Source organism: Vanacampus margaritifer, chromosome 4 (genome assembly GCF_051991255.1).
Source record: "Vanacampus margaritifer isolate UIUO_Vmar chromosome 4, RoL_Vmar_1.0, whole genome shotgun sequence".
Lineage (NCBI taxonomy): Eukaryota > Metazoa > Chordata > Actinopteri > Syngnathiformes > Syngnathidae > Vanacampus > Vanacampus margaritifer.
In genome coordinates this window covers 9,743,204-9,762,750 of record NC_135435.1, presented here as the reverse complement: position 1 = coordinate 9,762,750, position 19,547 = coordinate 9,743,204, and the positions used below count along the sequence as shown (strand labels likewise).

General features: G+C 41.0%; 1 protein-coding gene across 4 annotated transcripts in view; it reads right to left on the bottom strand.

Moving 5' to 3' along the window:
- Positions 1–299: 299 nt before the first annotated feature.
- Positions 300–19,547, bottom strand: part of znf609b (zinc finger protein 609b) — an 86,716-nt gene continuing 67,468 nt past the window's right edge. For 3 of the 4 annotated variants that reach the window (XM_077562949.1, XM_077562953.1, XM_077562950.1), the window contains 5 exons: positions 12,388–12,475; positions 7,591–9,904; positions 5,953–6,322; positions 4,732–5,088; positions 300–2,819 (listed from right to left, as the gene is read on the bottom strand). In XM_077562949.1, coding sequence (XP_077419075.1) covers positions 2,776–2,819; positions 4,732–5,088; positions 5,953–6,322; positions 7,591–9,904; positions 12,388–12,475 — 3,173 coding nt within the window. In that variant the 3' untranslated portion in view covers positions 300–2,775. The remainder of the gene's footprint in view (positions 2,820–4,731; positions 5,089–5,952; positions 6,323–7,590; positions 9,905–12,387; positions 12,476–19,547) is intronic. The other variant, XM_077562951.1, reaches the window with a different exon arrangement.

Below are 19,547 nucleotides of genomic sequence, written 5' to 3'. Positions count from 1 at the left end.
CAACATCTGGTGTATGTGTATTTGTGTAATTAAGTTTCATTCCTGGCTCACACGTCTTGTTAAGCCAAAGACAGTTAATCTTTTGGCTGCTTTGCGAGCTGAAGTCTCACCAAATTTGATGACAAACCATGTGACACCGCACATCACATCCTTATGACGGCTTGACTTTGAAGGCACATTTCTCCAGAGAATTGTACCACGTGGGACGTTTGACTTTGCTGCTTGCACTGCAATGTTGGCTCTGACAAATGATTTGTTGGTCATCACAGTTGAAGCCAGATAGCAGTTACCAGGACAGATTGTCTCATAAAAAGATTTATTTTTTCAGCCCAAATTTACAAAGGCAAGTTACAGAGTATTGTATAAAAAAAAAAAAAATCATGATAATGTACACTTTTCACAAACTCCTGAAGGGAGGGAAAGAGGAGGAGTAGGAGGAGGGGAGAGACAGTTCTGAATGTCTTACACAGAAGAAGACGCTGTAAACATCCTTGCAAGCACCTCAGTGGGTACTTTGAGGGGGTGGTGGTCTGTCTTTGTACGAAAAAGAAATGGGGGTCAGGATAGGACAAACGAGCGAGCGTCTTTGTGTTTTCACACAAGAATGTTCAACTAGGCACCAACTGCTGGCCAATAAATATACTCTGCACCATTGAAACAAAACACAAGAGCCAAGCACTTTCCATTATGTTGAAAGCAAACATGAACTGATCGGTCTTTTCATACACTTTAAGAATATACTTTTGATTCTTCACTGGGCTTTGCTGACTACTGCGATAATAGGACTACTCTGTGAGCGAACAAATGCACTTGTCACAACCATCGTTTGATAAAACTAGATGTACTGTATGTATGCAGTCTGCTGGTACTAAAACCTCACTGATTTGAAAGACAACATCACAGCTGCCTAGATTACCCTTACAGATTAAATACTAATCAAACACCACCACATTCATCATCTTTAAAATGCACATAAGTCAAGGAGATGCCATTTTGATGTAGGACTTGTAGGATTTTCGAGCTGCTGACATAACAAAATGACTGCAAACATCTTTTTGTATTTGGTGACGACGCTGTTCCAGATATGTTCATACCCACCCAACTGTTCAAATAAACACACATTTGAAAGCAACGTACGGTATCTGCTTACAGTTTTGGGCATGACGTGATGGTCAATATTGCAGCACCACTTATATGAAATCATGAAGAAGAGGACGTTGTGGATATTTATTTACCTTACACACCATTTAATGTGTCTGTTGTATGGTCTGTATGAATGCCAGAAATTGAGATTACATCCCAGGTAGCAATTGACCAAGGTATCAAGTTTAGACTGATCCAAAGTCAACTGCTTAAAGTAAAAGTCAACCTTTAATATTTCTTGACAATAATATGTTACATGCGACCTCACTCGTGTAAAGATGACATTCTGATTAATGAAGCAAAATCCAGCCATTTTTATCCATCTCAGGGAGCGGCCATTTTGCAACTCGTTGTCGAGTGAAGATGACATCATAGTTACTCATGGCTCAGGCAACGACCAATCACAGCTCACCTTTTTTCTGAAGCTGAGGTGTAATTGGTTGCGCAAAATGGCAAAATATGCAAGTGGCAAAATGGCCGCCACCTGAAGATGGATAAAAATGAGTGGATTTTGCTGCTAACTCATATTCCACTAACACATTATCAACCAGAATACCATATTTAGACAAGTGGGGCTGCATAGAACATATTATTGTTTTAGTTTTTTTGGGCTGACTTCCCCTTTAACAAAACAATCAAAAAACTCATGACAACGAGATGAAGGTGTGTAAGAGTGAAGCCATATCAGCAAAAGATTGATCGTGATTCCGACGTCTGCAGTCAAGGGTAAGCAGGGATGAATTGAGCACATGCACAAATGATCTGCAACACATTCTGGGACACATCTTACGTACGTCGATATTACAGCAGAACATAAATTCATAAAGGAGGTGAAGAAAGCTCGTTGTACCCCGCCAAGCGTCACTGTGGCCAATATGGCTTCACTCTCCGTTTCATTGTGAGGCGAAGCAGCGTTGACACCAGCATTCAGACATTCAAAGATGACCGTCACTACTCAAGTTGACAAAAGCAAACACGTTTATGATTCTCGGTTGAGGTGAAATGAGGTCCCTTCGCAAAAACACGGTGACATCATCCCTGAAACAAGAACTGAGGAGTTTAAATGGTGGAAATCAAAACTTGCGCCTCAGGCTCATAAGTCTCTGAAGAGAGCAGCAGTTGCCATATTCCCCCCGTCCCCAATGAAATACAAGCAAACATTTGTCAAGTTTCGGATATATTGTTGCGTCATGACATCGAAAATGCCAGCGACATAAAGTTGAACTCATCTCAATAAGATTTCCTCTCAAAGTCTTTCATTTGACTCCCCTTTGCCATCAGTCATCCAATTCCCCCCGAATCCTCCACTAGATTCTTCTGTATATGACACCCAAAAAAAAAAGTCCAAACAAAATCTTAGAAAGTCCAATAGTCTATTTTTGCATTGTATTTGTTGACAGTGCAAAGACTAGATAACCAGAGGGGAGGTGTTTCCTCTGCGTGAAGGGGTAGAGTGATGGCTTTGAACCTGGATTCAAATCAGTCAGTCAAGCTTTTGAAATTCTTTCCAGGGGCAAGAAAGACGTGAACAAGCTGCCAACACTCGGGCAGATCAACTAAACGCACACAAACACCATTGAACTGATGTCTAAAAAGCTAACACCCGGGAAATCCTTTTCTCACGTGAGCCAGTCACATGAATCTTTGCAGGGTTGAGGTGTGCCGGTCAGGTTTCCCTGTTGAAGACACAGAAAATTCCCGCTCGTTAGCAATTGCTAAATTTGCTTTAGTCAACATGCAGGGAGGTTTTTTTTTTTCCACAGCTGCAATTTGCAAGCCGCTCCACTAGATGTCAGTGCAGCCTGCCTCCATTTTCATGCTCGTTCTACAACTCTATTATCTTCACTGTGATCCTCTTGTCCTTAGAAGACCTACTTAAAATGGATGAGCTGAGGGGCTGCACTGAATATTATATACTAGACAGCAGCCGAGTAGCAACAATGAGTCCATTTCCCTTTAGGCAAATTCATGAGAGAATACAAGACAACAACAAATCTCACACATTATACATCACCTCTGTCAGCAGCTTGATACTCTTGGCTGCGTTCAGGTCTGAGTCGCCCCTATATTTGACATCCTTTATAGGCTACAGTCTATTTAGTATTCCTTCCTTTATTTCCAAATCAACGTTCTCACCTCTAGGCGGATGGAGAAGGTTGCTTGCTGCTTGTTGACTGGCAACAACAGTTGATAAATGGACAGACTTACTGAAGCGTGTATGGCCATCGGGAATTTTGCCTTTTCAGGTTCTGGCGTTTGATACGCACTTGATGTAATTTAACAGTGTCAAGTGGTGACTTAACTGGTGGGTTGGGCCCCAAAATGGGTCGCGGAGCCATTTTGGGTGGCTTGCAAACAGCTCGTAAAAAATTAAAGGTGGGGGTTCTCATTTTACGACGGTCCAGACACACCACATTTCAAGCTTATCAAAGTGGTTATGCCGCACAAGAAGGGAGCACCGCACTCTCTTGGAACTGTTTTTCTCCATTTGATTGTTCTCATTTATACACATTTTTCATTCTAGTATTTGCTGTAATTAGGAAAGGTTGCATACAAATTGGGGTTAGATTGTCGCCATTGAAGTCGAATGAGGACCACCTGAACATTGAAATATTTAACATGCGTCAAGGCATTCATGGGGCAGACTTGTATATATTCGAAATATTTGAAGTATTAGATTTTTACTTATCTTAGTTTTAAATTCAAACTAAAACAGAAGGTGCAGAGAGTTCCCAGGGTCAGCAGCATCTTTGTTTTTTAATTAGTTCCTTGAAGTTAATGATTATTTTTTTAAATGGATCTATTATAGGCTATACGATTCATCAAATTGGCCGATGCCGATATTCGTCAAAATGTTGAATATCGGCGCCGATAATCGGCCCAGTCGATAATTGGTCTATCCCTAGAAGCACTGGTCTCAAACATCTAATAACAATTCTCGTTTTTCTGCTTTTCAGCCTTAGATTTAAAGTGTCAAGCTACATATGCAAGTATCAAGATATTTTAAAGTAATTTAGTCACACGATTTCCATTCTTCAATCCTAGCCGCCAAATCGGACCACTTGTGTTATATTTGCAACGCGTCAAATTTTGGCAAAAATCTGTCAAAATGCACACCAAAAACGTTACAAATTGGATGACAGGTTCCGGAATTTTTGTGTGTGCGTGTGCCAGATAAAATGGTATTTTAGGGAATGTTTGTGTGTGTGACATTGCCTATAGAAAATCTGGTCCAAAAATGTTTTCAAATGACAGTAAAATTGCTTGATCATTTCTAAACATCCTGCGATCCTTTAACTTTGTCTGCTATTACTGGAAATCCTTCCCCAACTCAATGCATCAAAATGACCATGATAGCGCAAAGGGAATATCATGTGCAGAGCAGTGCTGATAGTAGAAGAGATCATGTACATTGGTAATCAAGTGTTTTATTGTAAAATCATTTGCTATGATTTTGTTTTATACTGTAGCTCATTTTCTGTTACAATTCCAAGCTATATTTTGGTCGCGCGCTTTGGTCCAATACACTGTTGTCATGTAAATAAACCTCACGTAGGTGTACGAAAGTGCAAGTGACGACCGACTGACCTGTGGTGTAGGACAGATCATACTGCCCGGAGAGCAGCGGGTATCCCAGGTGGTGGTGAGAGGGCATGATCCGTTGGGAAGGCGAGGAGCGCGGTCGATCGACGTCTCGTTCCCGATCCCTTTCTCCGCCAGCTCCTCTGTCCTGCTCCCGCTCTCTGTCGAGGGGTGGCTTGTCCCCTACTGTCGGAGATTTGCTTTTGTATTGGCTGGCGTGTTGATGTAGGATGTCGAGCGCTTTGGAGTCTGTAGCCATTTTGTTGACAGTAGGGCTAGTGCGGGATTTGTCACTGGCCTCTTCAGCTCCAGCTATTTTACCGCCGTATGGAGAAAAAGGATAACCTCCAGGGAGGTAAGAACCTACACGAATATGAATATGGATGGGGTTAATACACATACAAATGATATATGTTACATATTCATTATATTCATCATTATACAGAAGAAAACACGGAAATTGCTTTGCAAAGGACCACGTTTTAATGTACCGTAAAATCCGTGGATGCTACGCACCCATGTATAATAAAAGCATTTTTTTCTCTGTACTTTTGTATAATACGGTACCTGATTTGCTGCTATCCTTTATTACACTGGAGTAATTTTGAACTGCTGATTCAAACAGCATAACCCGTTTCTTTGAATTGGCTCCGGTTTTAGAGATATTTACAATTTTTGACAATTACTTGATAACTCATTCGGAGATATCAACAATGCTTGTCGTTTATTGGCTAATAAAAGTGAAACGTGCTTGTTTACTGGTAATGCTGCCTAATTTTCTGGATTTTTGCTTGATTTTCACATGATTTGCATATAGAAGGAGCTCTGTGAAAACCTGTGATTGCCATTTTTCGCGATATTGCATCAGAATGATGAAAGAATACTGTATGGGCATGCTTGAAAAGACAGACACAAAGTTGTCACATAAAGCGAATACCAATGTCAAACTTTGCATATTTTTGGCTTAGAATATGTGAATGTATGTCCCATGCAGAGACATCTCCCGTTCTGAATTTGGCATTTGTGATTAAATCCAGCTCCAGCAGCTTTACAATCCGTAACAATAACAACATGAACATTTTCTTGGCACAACACACAGACCGATGAGAAAAATACATTTGGGACAATAAGAACTTCAAGTAAAACTGCTGTTGTTAACTCTTTTTGGACTATTTGAGTGAATAGATTGAAATTAGGTACGATTATAATGAATCATTTGAGTCATACCTGGGTAGTTCTGCATCATGACCGAAGGCATGCCCCTGTAACCAGGGTGGTTGGGGTCATAACCTTGTCCATAGGGGTAACCATGCATGTATGGCATGTATCCTTGGTGCTGTGCTAGTGGTGATGAGAACTGCAAGTGGGCATTTGTACGAGAGTCTTTGCACAAGGTCCGATGTTCCTCAGAACTAATTCTAGGGTCAGTAATGTCTTTGCTGTCCTCCTTAGGCCCGCTTTGACAGTCTTTCGGCCTGCATCTTTCCTCCTTTGATTTCCTGTCACGCTCCCGTTCTCTGTCCCGTTCATCTTTCCACCGTGATTGTTGTTGCTGGTGTTCGCCTTCCGCTTGAGCCTTCTGGCTCTCAGGGTACTGCTGGTGGTCAGAAACAAAGCAACAAAAGGATAAAAATTGTGTAAAACAGACTCCTGACAGATAAACATCTGAGGTCTCAATTATAAAAATGTGTGTGTAAGATTCCAACTAAGTGTACACACACAAAAGCTGAAAAAACTGCACATCAACTTCCACATGGTCATATCCCTGCCCTCTATAGACCCGCATTCAACCATTAACGGTCAATGCAAAGTAGCAATGGAAATGCTTTTCAATGAATCATTGATCTATGGTTCTTTATCGAGGGTCGTAGCAGGGAAAAAACAAACAAAAAAAACAAAAGACTAAGACTAATAATAGTGACATTGAAATTAACTCATTCACTACCGGCCATTTTCACTGAAGCAACCCACTTCGCTTCCGGCTGTTGTACTGGATTTTGACTGATTTTGCAAGGCCCCCAGAATATTTTGTTCAATTGCTATAAAAACACGGAACCTAACAAAAGAAAGAATAAAGTCTCTTCTTTCATCAGGAAAAAAAGCATATTTGTATCTGTTTCCGTTTTGCAGCAATTAGCCTTAGAATATAGCTAAGTTTAATCATTATTCGCAAACCTGTTCAAAACACTGGGGAAAAGAGTTTGTAGCAACATGACCCTGGTTGATCTCTTGTACTCTGCTGCCACCTGCTGGCCCTTTTTTGTAATATATAAACCTACCTACGCTTTAAGCGACCTCTTCAGGTCAGAGGCTGCATCAAAGCCTTCTGTATTTTCTATCATAAAACCCCCCCATACAAAAACATATAAATACATTTTTGGGACCATGGCAATATTTAAAATAGAACGTTTTTATATGTTTTTGGGAGAAAATTAGTTAAGGTGCTTATGGGTGAGGTGGAGATGAAAAGGTAGATAAATGTTTGCTGTCACAGAGATAGTCATAGATAATAATTATATAAGATATATAGATAATAAATAAATAATAATTATTTTTTTCTTAGCCCCCTAGGAAGAAGACAATACCCCCCCCCATGACCCCTGACCCCAAGCTGCAACTATAAATAGCATTATTTGTCCATTGAATAAAATAAAAACATAAAACTGTTGTAAATACGCTACTACAGAGGAGCCAATACTCTATGCACACTAACAATGAGAGCGCCACTGCCACCAACTGTATTGGATGTGCACTTACACTTTATTCTAGTATGGCCCATAAAAAAATGAAAAACATGTTCCCTGAGGTCGCACGGACCCCCATCCAAACAAAGTGAGGCCTGTGATACTCTTAAATTGTATTTACCTGTCTGTACCATATAGCCTGCTCTGTACCAGGCTGACCTCTTGAGTCAAGCGCTTGCTTGGAGTCCTCCTTCCCATGGTGTCCCGCTTCTGTCAGCTTCATCTTCAGGCCTTCAGCTTGCTGGGACTTGATGTCCTCCGCCTTAATGCTTGCCATCGTTTTGGATGAAACATCAGAGGGTGAGTCCCTGGATTTACTGGTAGGCTGCGGCGTCTTTCCAAGCTCAGATTGACTTGAGTTTTTGGAGAGCTGCATTGGGTTCTTTTGTTTCCAGTCCTCCTTTATGGAAGCTTCTCTTTCTTTCATGATTATATCTGACTTTTTCTCAGCGGCACGGTGCTGTTCTGCCATTTGTCTCTGTCGCTCTTCAAACTGTTGTCGATAGGCAGGGTTGGTATTCATTAAATGGTTATGGTATGCTTGGTCTGAGTGATACGCATACGGTGGTACATAGGCATACTGATTGTAGTAAAGTGGTTGCATATACATGTTGGATCGTTGTTGAATGACGGAGGGTTGCTGTTGTTGTTGCTGCTGCTGCTGTTGCTGCTGCTGCTGGCTGGGAGCAATGTCAGGTTTGCGATCCTCATGAACCTCAACCTTGACTTTCTCCTCAGCCTGATCCTGATCATCCTCCCTTTTGATCTTCACCTGACCTTCTGCCACCGGAGTGCCTGGATTTGGTCCCCCGGGACTGGGGTTGACATAATTGGGAGAGTAATACGTCTCATAGCCAGTATAGTATGGAGATTCTTTGCTGGGGGCCGGATTTGGGAAAAGAGCTTTTTTGACACTTTCCCTGAGTGCCTGGTCTTCTGTCCTGTTTTTAGCATTCTCTAGTTTGCCTTCACCATCCTCACCAGCATCAGAGATGTCCGAGTACGCTGGGCTGTGAGTTTTCACAGACGAGTTGTCAGCACCATTCTGGTTCATGTGAAGTGGTGTAAGAGGCTGTGGCATTCCACTACCATCTATTCGACTGGCCACTCCAATGGATGGGCTCGGGGCATTATCTGTAAAACTGTATATCTTGTCAGCCTCTGCCTTGATGCTTGCCAGCCGACTCTGATGAGGGTCTGAGGACCCATTGAGAAGCCCTTCAGCCTTATTTCCTTGCTCAGGTACTTCTGCGTATGACTGTTTACCCTCCTCCGGCTTCCCTCCCTTTCCCAACGACTTGGGGCTGTCAGCTTCCTTTCCAGCATCCTTTTTCTTCTTGTCTTTCTTCTTCTTGTCTTTGGAGCTACTTGAGGGAGGATCCCCTATGGCAGGGGCTTTTGACTGGGTGCCTTTCATTTGGGGACTTTTGGGGATTCCTTGCAGGATGGGGGTAAGCCCTGGTGAAGAATTGGGGTTTCCTGCAGGGAAAGAGTACATTTGTTGTGGAGCTGAAGGGCCAGTGGTAACTGTTCGTGGTGACTTGATATTTTTCTGACCCGTTTTATCAGCCTTGGTGTTAGCTTTTTTTGACTTGTCAGAACTTCTTTTTTCATCAATGCCATCATTACTGGCTTCGTCAGAAAGACATGCCCCTTCATCACAACCTTCCATTGGTGTACTTATTTCTGGTTCTGTTTCAGCTATTTTCTTTTTGCTCTGCTTTGTGCAAAACTTCCCAGGCGATGGGGAAGTACTTTGGACATCAAAGTTCCTTCCTTTTGGTGTGACTGACCGCGCAGGAGAAAAGGATCCCTTGTGTGAGATAGATGCACCATTACAGTTCTCAGGTTCAGGGTGAAGTGTCGAGTCCTCTCCATATTCACTGTCTCCATCTAATTCCAGCTTCACATCATCTTCCGTGTGGGCACGGGCTTGGTGGTACTTGAGACCATTAATGTGCTTATACCTCTTGTTGCAATTGGGATGAGGGCAATCGATGAGAACAGGTGAGGGACAACTCCGATCAAGGGGGGGTGGAAGTGGCTCAGTCTTGACAGAAGGTATGAGAAGACCCGCTAGCCCAACCCCTCCACTGTTAGAGTTTGTCCGCATGCGTTTGTTGACTTTGGTGTCCTCCGAGCTAGAATTAGGCTCCATGTCCGATGCAGGCTTGGCCTTACGTTTTCCAGCTGATGAGGGGCTGGCTTTGATATCCTCCGTGTTGCTATTGGGAGGAGTGCGGCGCTCCGATGGTGTCTGGCTGCCCCTTCGGCCCTTACTGTTAGAAGCAGCACGTGTTTTGTTGTTGGTGGCGCCTTTGTTGTCTGATGAGTTGCTGTTCTCGTTGATCGGAGCGTTGCTGTTTGGTCTCATCCGTTTACCTCGGCCACGGCCATTCCTCATTTCCAGGTCACTTGTAGGGGATTCACAAAACCTGCAACCAGATGAATGTTTTATAGTTAGTAAGGCAAATTCGTCAAATCCCTCTGTAACAATTTAGCAATTTATGAATGTCACCACAGTAACAGTCAAATCGAAGAGGGTCAGTGTTTTAAAACAATTTATAAATCACTAATAAAGGGCATAGTCCTGCGAGTCCAACATAGTCCAACATAGTCCAACTTAAGCAGTGACAGAAAAACTGGAAATGTTAGCAAACCATTCCCAAGCTTGGGTGGGCATACTTTCCCGAATTAACGCAGAAGGTTTTCACCCCTGATCTCCATCTCTCACTGGAGCGGTTCGCAGCCCAGTGTGAAGTAGTTGGGATGAAGATCAGCACCCACCAAATCCGAGACCATGGTACTCAGTTGGAAAAGGGTGACGTGCCCTCTCCAGGTCGGGGATGTGATTCTGCCTCAAGTGGAGGAGTTCAAGTATCTTGAAGGGTCTTGTTCACAAGATCTACGTTCCTACCCTTACCTATGGTCACGAGCTGTGGGTCGTGACCGAAAGAACACGATCCCGAATACAAGTAGCCGAATTTAGTTTCCTCCACAGGGTGTCCAGGCTCTCCTCTTCCTTAGAAATAGGGTGAGAAGCTCAGTCCATCCGGGAGGGACTAAGAGTCGAGCCACTGCCCGACCGCGTTGAGGGGAACCAGTTGAGGTGGCTCAGGTATCTGGTTAGAATGCTTCCTGGACACCTCCCTGCAAAGGTGTTCTGGGCATATCCCACCGGCGGGAGGCCCAGGGGACGAACCAGGACACCCTAGAGCAGAGGGGGGTATTGAGGGCCGGAGTCCTGCAGGTTTTGCATGTTGCCCTTCTCCAACACAGCTGATATATGATCAGGAAGTGAGAAACCTCCAAAACCTGCAGGACTCGGGCCCTCGAGGGCCGAGATTGCCCACCTCTGGCCCTAGAGAGACCATGTCTCTCGGCTGGCCTGGGAACGCCTTGGGATCCCCCTGAAGTTCTGGACAGGTGGCCGTGGAAAGGGAAGTCTGGGCATCCCTGCTGGAGCTGCTGCCCCCGTGACCCAACCCCGGATCGGTGATAGAAAATAGATGGATGGATGGATGGACGCCTAAATTTCAACCCTATCTCCCGTGTGGTTCTCGTTCAGTCATTTCTCCCACTAATCTCACGATTTTACAGTTAAGTAAAATGGTAAACAGTTAACATCGTAGGGAATATTCAACACAGTATTTGGCAACCTTGGCCTGCTTACCCAGTAAACAGCCAGTTACGAGACTCTCACTGGAGGCAGTAATAGCTGTATAAATGACTCCACACACTTTGATGACGACAGCCTGACAATTGCTGTTCCTACTGATCACGTTAGCACACCAGGCTTACTCAAATTGTTTACTCTGCAAAATTGCAACTGTGGTTCTGACATCACTTTGTCTCATAGACCACTCACTAATGTTTCTAGAGAGGAAAATTGTGTTTCCATTCATAAGTCAATATCTGGTTTGAAAACACATACACATGGACACGTTCATATTTATTTATTTAAAAAATAAAAGCATTGTCATGTGAAGACATACTTTCAAGAAAAACAAAAATAAATACAAATAAAACATGTCACTATTAGCTACGCTTCACCAAGCTGTGCAGTGTGATGGCGTTTGTGTTTGTGATCATAGATAGAGTTGTCGTGAGCACAGAATTATTTTCTACGCATTAATGGACATAATAATCTGACAATGAAGCTGGACTTTGTGCGGCTGCCCTTGTATTTCGCAGCTGATAATAATCAATTAAAAGTAGCAGCGATCGGGGCCGAGTCAAATAGTTAGCTTTCAGCTAACTTTAGACATGTCTGCTCGCGCCCATTCTTGTTTCTTGTCGCTAATATGAATCTATTAATACTAACAGGACTATCATGGTCGGGTCAAAACTTGTTAGCTTTCAGCAAAAAATTGTACTCGTCTGCTACCCCGCTAGCATCAGTGGAGCTTCTACAACGACGCTGACGTCACCGGAGCCACCAGCAAGTTGTCAAACATAGATCGCACTTATCTTCCAAGTATTTTTGCTTGTTTTCAACCTCAACTGAAGAAGCTCAATCACAGCAATATTCGTTTACCAACACGTTCTTTGCCATTCTGTCACAGCTTTCTGAACCAAAGGATGGGGGGAAAAACAACACAACAAAATAAAAATATATAAATAAATAAAATAAAACTGCACAATATTTCCAGTATGATAAGGCCTTTCTTTCCTTTGACAAGTGTAGTAGGAAGAAGCAAACACTTCCATAACAATTGAGCTTACCAATGTCCAACATAATAACGATCTAACGGACATTCAAAAGTTTCAAGTTCAAGCCGCACACTCAACGTAGCTAGCACAAGTCTGGGTGAGTCATCCACACAGAAATGAACAAGAAAAATCTGAACAGGTTGTGTACATCAGACAAAAGTCATAAAATAAAAATATGCAGATTAAATAATAGAATATTTCTTACCGAGGTGGAGCCCAGTCATGCCGTGTACAGTCCAAAAGTGTGCCCACGTATGTCTTGTTTCTCCAAGTAACATTCACCACCAACATCCCTGTGAGAAAAGATACATAATTCAGTAATGACTATCACGTCTTTAATTACAATTTATGCGAGTAGGAAAATGCCTTTGAATCAATGTATGGATTTTGTAGCAGAAGGTTTTAAAAGAGGTTTTCAAGACAGTCACGTGAGCCAGAGGCCTTTCTTAATACTGTAATGGTTTGGGGACTGATTTATGACAAAATCTTCCAAATTGCTTGACAGGAGGTCCCTCTGGGAATGATCACACTCGGGTTACCAGGGAAAATGCACTCCGCACATTTCCCATTCAAATAAACCATCTTGCAGTCCAGGACATTTCCCTGGAGAGTAATTATTTATAACTTTTGACATTCCTCTATCCTACCTTATTGGAAAGAACACGACTTCGTTCTGGATTGCTTTTTAAACCTAGATAAGCTCTTGGGTTTAATAAATGTAGTGTGAACAGTTTAATCTATCTGGAGGTACCTAAGTGTGTAAGAAAAGCACAGTGACTTCATTGGTATTACAGCAATCTGTCACGTGTGTGCCACTATTTGACACGTGTGAATTTGGTAGCACTTGCTTGAGTGACACAATTTGACCTATTCTGAGTCGGTTATCTGACCTTGCATTTCAATTCTAAACTTAGTTCTGTGAGATCCCACTTCTACGAGCTACCCCCCAAGGTGTGTAAGCCCGTTTCATCTAGTAACACTTAATATCACAATTAAAGAAATGTTTACGAAGATACTTAATAAAATCAAACAAATGTAGGCCTGCTTTTATTTAATTGCATGTCCCCCTACAAGCAGCTTCAGATGATTAGGTTGCTAAATAACATTCTAACTTGATGCCCGTCACCATCCCCCCCTCAGTTTGCTGTGATGATGACCTCAGTTTGCCACTTCAGCACTGCGGAGAAACTAAAGGCTGCAGTGAGCTAACTTATCTAATGGCACAGGAATGCTGGCTGGCAGCTTCCATCCCTCAGAGCATTTTATTAGCCGAGGAAACCTCTATAGCTCACCTCATTTTCCCTCTCTCCTTCATAATCACTTCTTATTTTCAAACTTAGAACCATTCCCCACTCACAATATTTTCCTCTCCAACACACGAGTCATAGTGATTACTTTCCCCCCCTTGTCCCTGGTTTATAAAAGCAAGTGAAAAGCACATGTGTGGGTGGGTCTTCAGTATATTCACAATACTGATAACTTGGATGCAAGTTTCTTTCACAAAGGCCTGAATAAATGTGTAAATATTAATGTGAATGTAGTGTAGTAAATAGGTTCTGAAACCATATATCTCTACTCTAGCACATAAAAAGATCCCAGACCTGTTCCAAAATGCCTTCAACAGCTGGCAACGATTCCCAACCGCTCTGGCAGCTCATTTGTGGTAGGATGTAAGTAAAGTAAAGTAAAGGCAAATGAATGACGAGATTAGCTAAAGCCTCAACTTATTATTCTAAGTTAAGGGTTTAAGTGTGGCATAGTTTTAGTAAATTTTTCAAGCAATATGCTGCGGTGAAAACATGAATTACAGGATGATCATGTTAGTTTTCTTGTGTAAAAGATTTTAATAGGAGTCATATATGGTACAAAATGTCAAATATTTCGCACAGTGTAACATTTAACATTTAACATTAACGTTTCTCTTCTGGGCATGAATGTAGTATAATATATAAAACAATCTACCATTGAGTGGAATTGGTGTGTACTGGGGGTGTATTCATCAATTTGGTATAGTCAAGGGATTTTCTGAAAATTCAGCAAATACAGAATGGCAGCTATTTAACAATATTAGTTACTTTTGAACTTTTAACTGATCCTTGATCATGAACGGCAACAGCTCTAGCATACATAACTCTTTTTTTCCCCAGTATAACACAATGAACCCTAACCCTATTCAACCCCCTACAAGATTTTTCAGTAACACTTAGATCTGAGCCAAACAACTCATAAGCAATTTGGCAGCCATCCTGTTAAGACCAACCAGCTCAGCTCTAATTGAATATGGATGTACTGTACCGTTTGTGTTCTTACTAGTAGTACACACAAACTGCACTACACTCTCAGTAGACTGCCCAAAAACACAGACACACAGTTGCAATAGTTACCACAGTTTTAGGTTCAAATCTTGACTGCCTTTTCTGTGTCAAAGATTTCGCTGCGTGTTTGTGTTCTTTCTGGGCATTCCAGCATCCTCCTACAGTCCAAAAAACATGTACATAACTCGTATTTGTCGATGCATATGTGTGAGTTAGCGGCTGAATGGTTGTCCTGATTTTAAGTGGCAGTCCTGTGAAGACTGGTGGTCATTCCTGTGTGTATACGCTCAGCCTACGCCACTATGAGTGACTGGCCGAGAGGGAGAGGGAGAAGGAGAGAGAAAGAGAGAGAGACACACAGAGAGAGAGAGAGAGACACTTACATTCCAACATGATATTTAATATCTAATGTTACAAATTTATGTAATTAAATTCACTGCCATTGACAAGTATACTTGTCAATTACATTTTTTCAAGGGGGACAGACGGGTGTGGCTGCATCTGATTCTGCTGCATTGTAAATTTCAAACTTGGAAACAACTTTACTGAAGCAAAGTCACCAGTAGCTGACATCATTGCCCCATTTTATACGAAATAAACACAGTTTGAGAATCCATGGAATAAATGCCTTTTGTGCAACCTACATTTTTCTACTGTTGATTCTAAAATAATGAAAAAAGGAATAATAAAGGAATAATCGGCGTATATAATTGAATCGTGCGGGTATTGAAAATTTGAAATGTTCTAAAATGGCTGGCAGTGAATGAGTTAAGTACTTCATTTCCAGAAATTGATTGTGTTGTCTAGTCCAGTCCAGTCAACAAAACAAAAAGCAGCAACAACTGTTCATGCTATCCATGACCAAACAAATAGCCAGTGGTGAGGCCAACTTCAAAATAAAATCTTTCCAAATGCCGTGATTACGCTGACATTTGTGCCTTTGTCGCTTTTATTTTAAAGTTGTTCTTGGCAGCGACTTACTGCGTGACCGCTGGCTTGACTTTTTTGAGTCACTCTCATTGCGGTGTCTTGCCAACTTTTGCCACGGACATCAACAACACATCATTATGAAACCAAGTTCAATCGCTCATTAAGGACACTTACAAAACTACTTAATTATGCTGACATTGTATTATATGGTGCCTGTTGCAGCATTGAGCGCCGGCTTCAAGGTTAGTGGCTCCAGGGCTAGCCACTAGTTGCTAGCTAGCCTGCCCTGCAGCAAGCATGACAACGAGAGTCATCGGATTAATTTTCAAAGCCTGACAGGCTGATCACTTTTTAACGAACCAGGCTCACTCAAATGTGCTGTTTAAGCCAGCAAAATCGCTACTGACATTACATCGTTTCATCTATAAAATCTATGGTGAGAGATATAATTTATTTATTTCATTCTTTAATGAAAAGAACTGAAAGGGGCAGAAATAAATAAAACTGGTAACATCTGCCCCCAATAAACACAAAATGAATGACAAATAGAGTCAAGGTACACACACAAACAATTTAGCAAAATTACAAAATTCATTTAATATGATCATTTAAAGTAGAAAGATTTATCTAAAATCTCTGGAAAAAAATCTGAACATTAGGCATTAGCAGTAAACAATAAGCTTGTTTCACTTTAATTATTAGAGAATAAATGACAAGCATTTTTGATATCCCCAAATGAGTTACCAATTAACTGTCAAAAACATTAATCTCTCTAAAACCCGAGACAATTCAAAGAAATGGACATCATTTTTTGACTCAGCAGCCTAGAATTATTCAAATCATTAAAATGTCATTGGCACTGAGAAAAACTACAATGTTGGCCAATGGCCAGTATAATAAAGGATGCCAGCAAATCAGGGGACCATATTATACACGGGTTTGTATTACACACGGGATTTTACGGTAATACTGTTAGAATTCAGGACACTATTTATTCTGTCAAAACGGGACAAAATCAACCAAATAATAAAAGAGACATGAAACGTTCCATATAAACATTTATTACAGGAAAAGACAATTTTCTCAACTCGCTCAATTCACTTCAGATTTTTTTTTCTATGCTGTGAGGCGAAGAAAGGGACTGGAAAGATTTAGAGCAAAAGATTCCCCGCACACTGGCCCACTTAATGACACACTCATTAGGGTCACCCAGGACAGTTGAGTGAAGTCTGCATTAATGAGAGGAATTGGCCAGTAATTTGACCACTCATTTCCATTCAGTGCTGTTGAGCAACACATGGCAGCCTCTGGGAGGCCCCGAACTCTATTGCGTACTTGTATGGGATTAGATGAAAAAGAGGGTAATGGGAGAGGAAAATTTAAGTCAAGAGTATTTTGTGCAGCTGCACGGGTGAATGGCCGTTCCAGTCGGACTTGTAACCGCTCCTCCGTTTAAACACTTTTCATGAGGTTGCAGTGGGGACAAAATAAAAGTTCCTGTTTTTCAAGTTTTTAAGGGATTGCAAGTTTACTGGCGGACCTCTGCTCTGCAAACACTTGGGGATTCAGTAGGATTAATGTGTGACCTTGTCAAAAATCTGATTTGATAGCAGATTTTTGTAATCTGATTTATTATCTCTCGGTATAGGAGGAAATAGATTGCTTGAACTAAAAGGTTTGTTTATGTAAAGATTGAGGACCACAATTAGGTATTTATGATTCCCAAACAGATGTGAAAATCCCAGTAATCAATGTAAATGCATAGAGAAGAAAATGTAAATACAGCTGGTGTGCTACCATGAAACGCTCACTCAGATAAATTAAGTATCTGAGATATTATGTATTATTTCAGTGAAGTCTGTTTTTAAATGCATCTCTACTCTCTGTACTTCTAGGTATTGTATATAAAATTAAGTAGAACTTCACAATCACTATGACCAGAAATGTTAGAAGAAAATCAATAAGAAACTAATATAATAACATGGATGTTAATAACCTGAAGAACTCAAAGCATCCGCTAAAAGCATCCGTGTCAATTTAGCATCCTATATATGCCAATTAATTCTCAAATGTAAAAGCGATTTTTGCACTCTGCATGAACTTCCTCTAAGACTAATGTGCTGAACAAAACATGACATTTTAATGATATTATAAGCTTAGGGACTTCTATCACAGTCCTTTCTTTCCCCCGACATTTTACAGTCAAGAATAAATTAATTTAGAAAGTAATTAGCTGATTTTCAATTAAAAAATACATACTAGGGATCAGCCATTGTGAAGTGTTTAACTTGATGAATGTCAATTGTATTACAGCAGAAAAGAAAACCAGGAATGACATAAACATCGTTCCCAGTCAAACAGGAATCAATTACATGTGGCTAACAGACAAAAACGCCAAGCAAAGTATTATATTTAATCCTACATTTTTTACAGGAACTCCATCTGGGCCCCATCTGAAAGGTTTGCAGGCAACAATCCGGCTCATAGGACATAAAATGTGAAGTTGCTGTCACTGACAGGAATGACAGCCTGCGAGAAGGTCAATTTTCTCATACCAAGGAGATGCATAAGAAGGGAGTTTTAGTATGCTTCACACTTCTGGAACATTACCAGCCACACAGTTGTTGATGGATAGAAAAATCCATCAGAATATGCTTACTTTTTGTGTTAGTACATTAAGATTAGCAGTCATGCATGTCAAGACCTTTGTCTAAATCTGAATGTGATAACACACACATAGTGTTATTTTTTTTTTTCGTTTTGTTTTTTAAATGTCACCAGGGAAAGTCTACAAGTATTTTGTTTAAACAAACCCTCTGGTGTTTTCCTTTAAAGAGATGGTGCTGAGATTAAGAGATAGTTCTGCCAAAGACACATTGCTCAAGCACTCGTTGACATGTATATAGCAAACATGATATCTTATGACAAACACTGGCAGGGACTACAATTCCTTCAGGGGTATGATTGATGTTTTCAAGGCTATTTACGCGCTTGGAAAAAAGGAGTTCCAGGCCAATTTGAGTAAGGAGCAAGTCTCTATGGCCTCACTCTGGCAACCTCTTGTAACACAATCCAAAGACTAAATTTATGACTTAAGTATCTCAAGCCTGCAGATTTATCGAAATACACTGAACAGTAATTTACAAAACTTTTAAGGAACCTTGAAACCAAAGAGTGTTAGAATTTCCCCTTTTTGAAAAGAATTTATTGGCTAATATACAGAAACCAACACAGTGATACATGGAAGCAAAATGTGTACCTTTTTTGTTATGCAAGTTCATCATGATGAAACCATTATTTGTCACAGATTTTCTGAATTCTTCTGAGACAAACCACTATTGGAAAGACAGATTCTGCAGCAAACTTAAAGAGCAGACCATACTATGCTGTCACAGCAACAACTGAAGCCACTGCTCAGGTGGTCTTCACAAGAGCAATAAAACATTGCCTCGAAGTGTCTATAAGCCACATTTACACCACTTGATTCAGTTTGGTTCAACAGTCAACACTAGGCTACCATATGGAACAGTAAATCCTGATCTGGCTTGTGTTTCCACTGCAGGGTGTGAAAGTGGGATGTTGCAACACACACACACGCACAGCAGAACATGTATAACCTGGCAATTCAATAAGAAAGAAAAACACAGCATGGCACAGTGCTTCGTGCTGACATGATCTGTAAACAAAGAAAGACCTGCTTTGATTCTTCTCTCTTTTGTAATCCGCTGCCTTATTCAAGTTGGATCGCGCAACACTATCATATTGCACTATTAAACACTAAACACAAGTGCAGAAAAGTGGGACATATCTTTTAGATGTTTTGGTAACCTTTACTAATGAAATGCAAAAAAAAAAGTGCACTTTAGTGAACTGAAGCATACAATACTACTTGGTGGAGAAAGGTGACCTTAGATCTCTACTTTTAACAACCTAAATTGATTCAGAGAAGTAAAACAAAGGCAAGTAATTCACACTTAAAACAAAAAAGGTATATAAATAACACAGCCACACTAACCTCTCCCCGACTCAAATGCCAAATAGATTTGAACCCATGCACTCAAAGCAGTGTTCCTCATGCTCTTATGATGTAATGGATAATGCATAAATAATCCACGAGGCA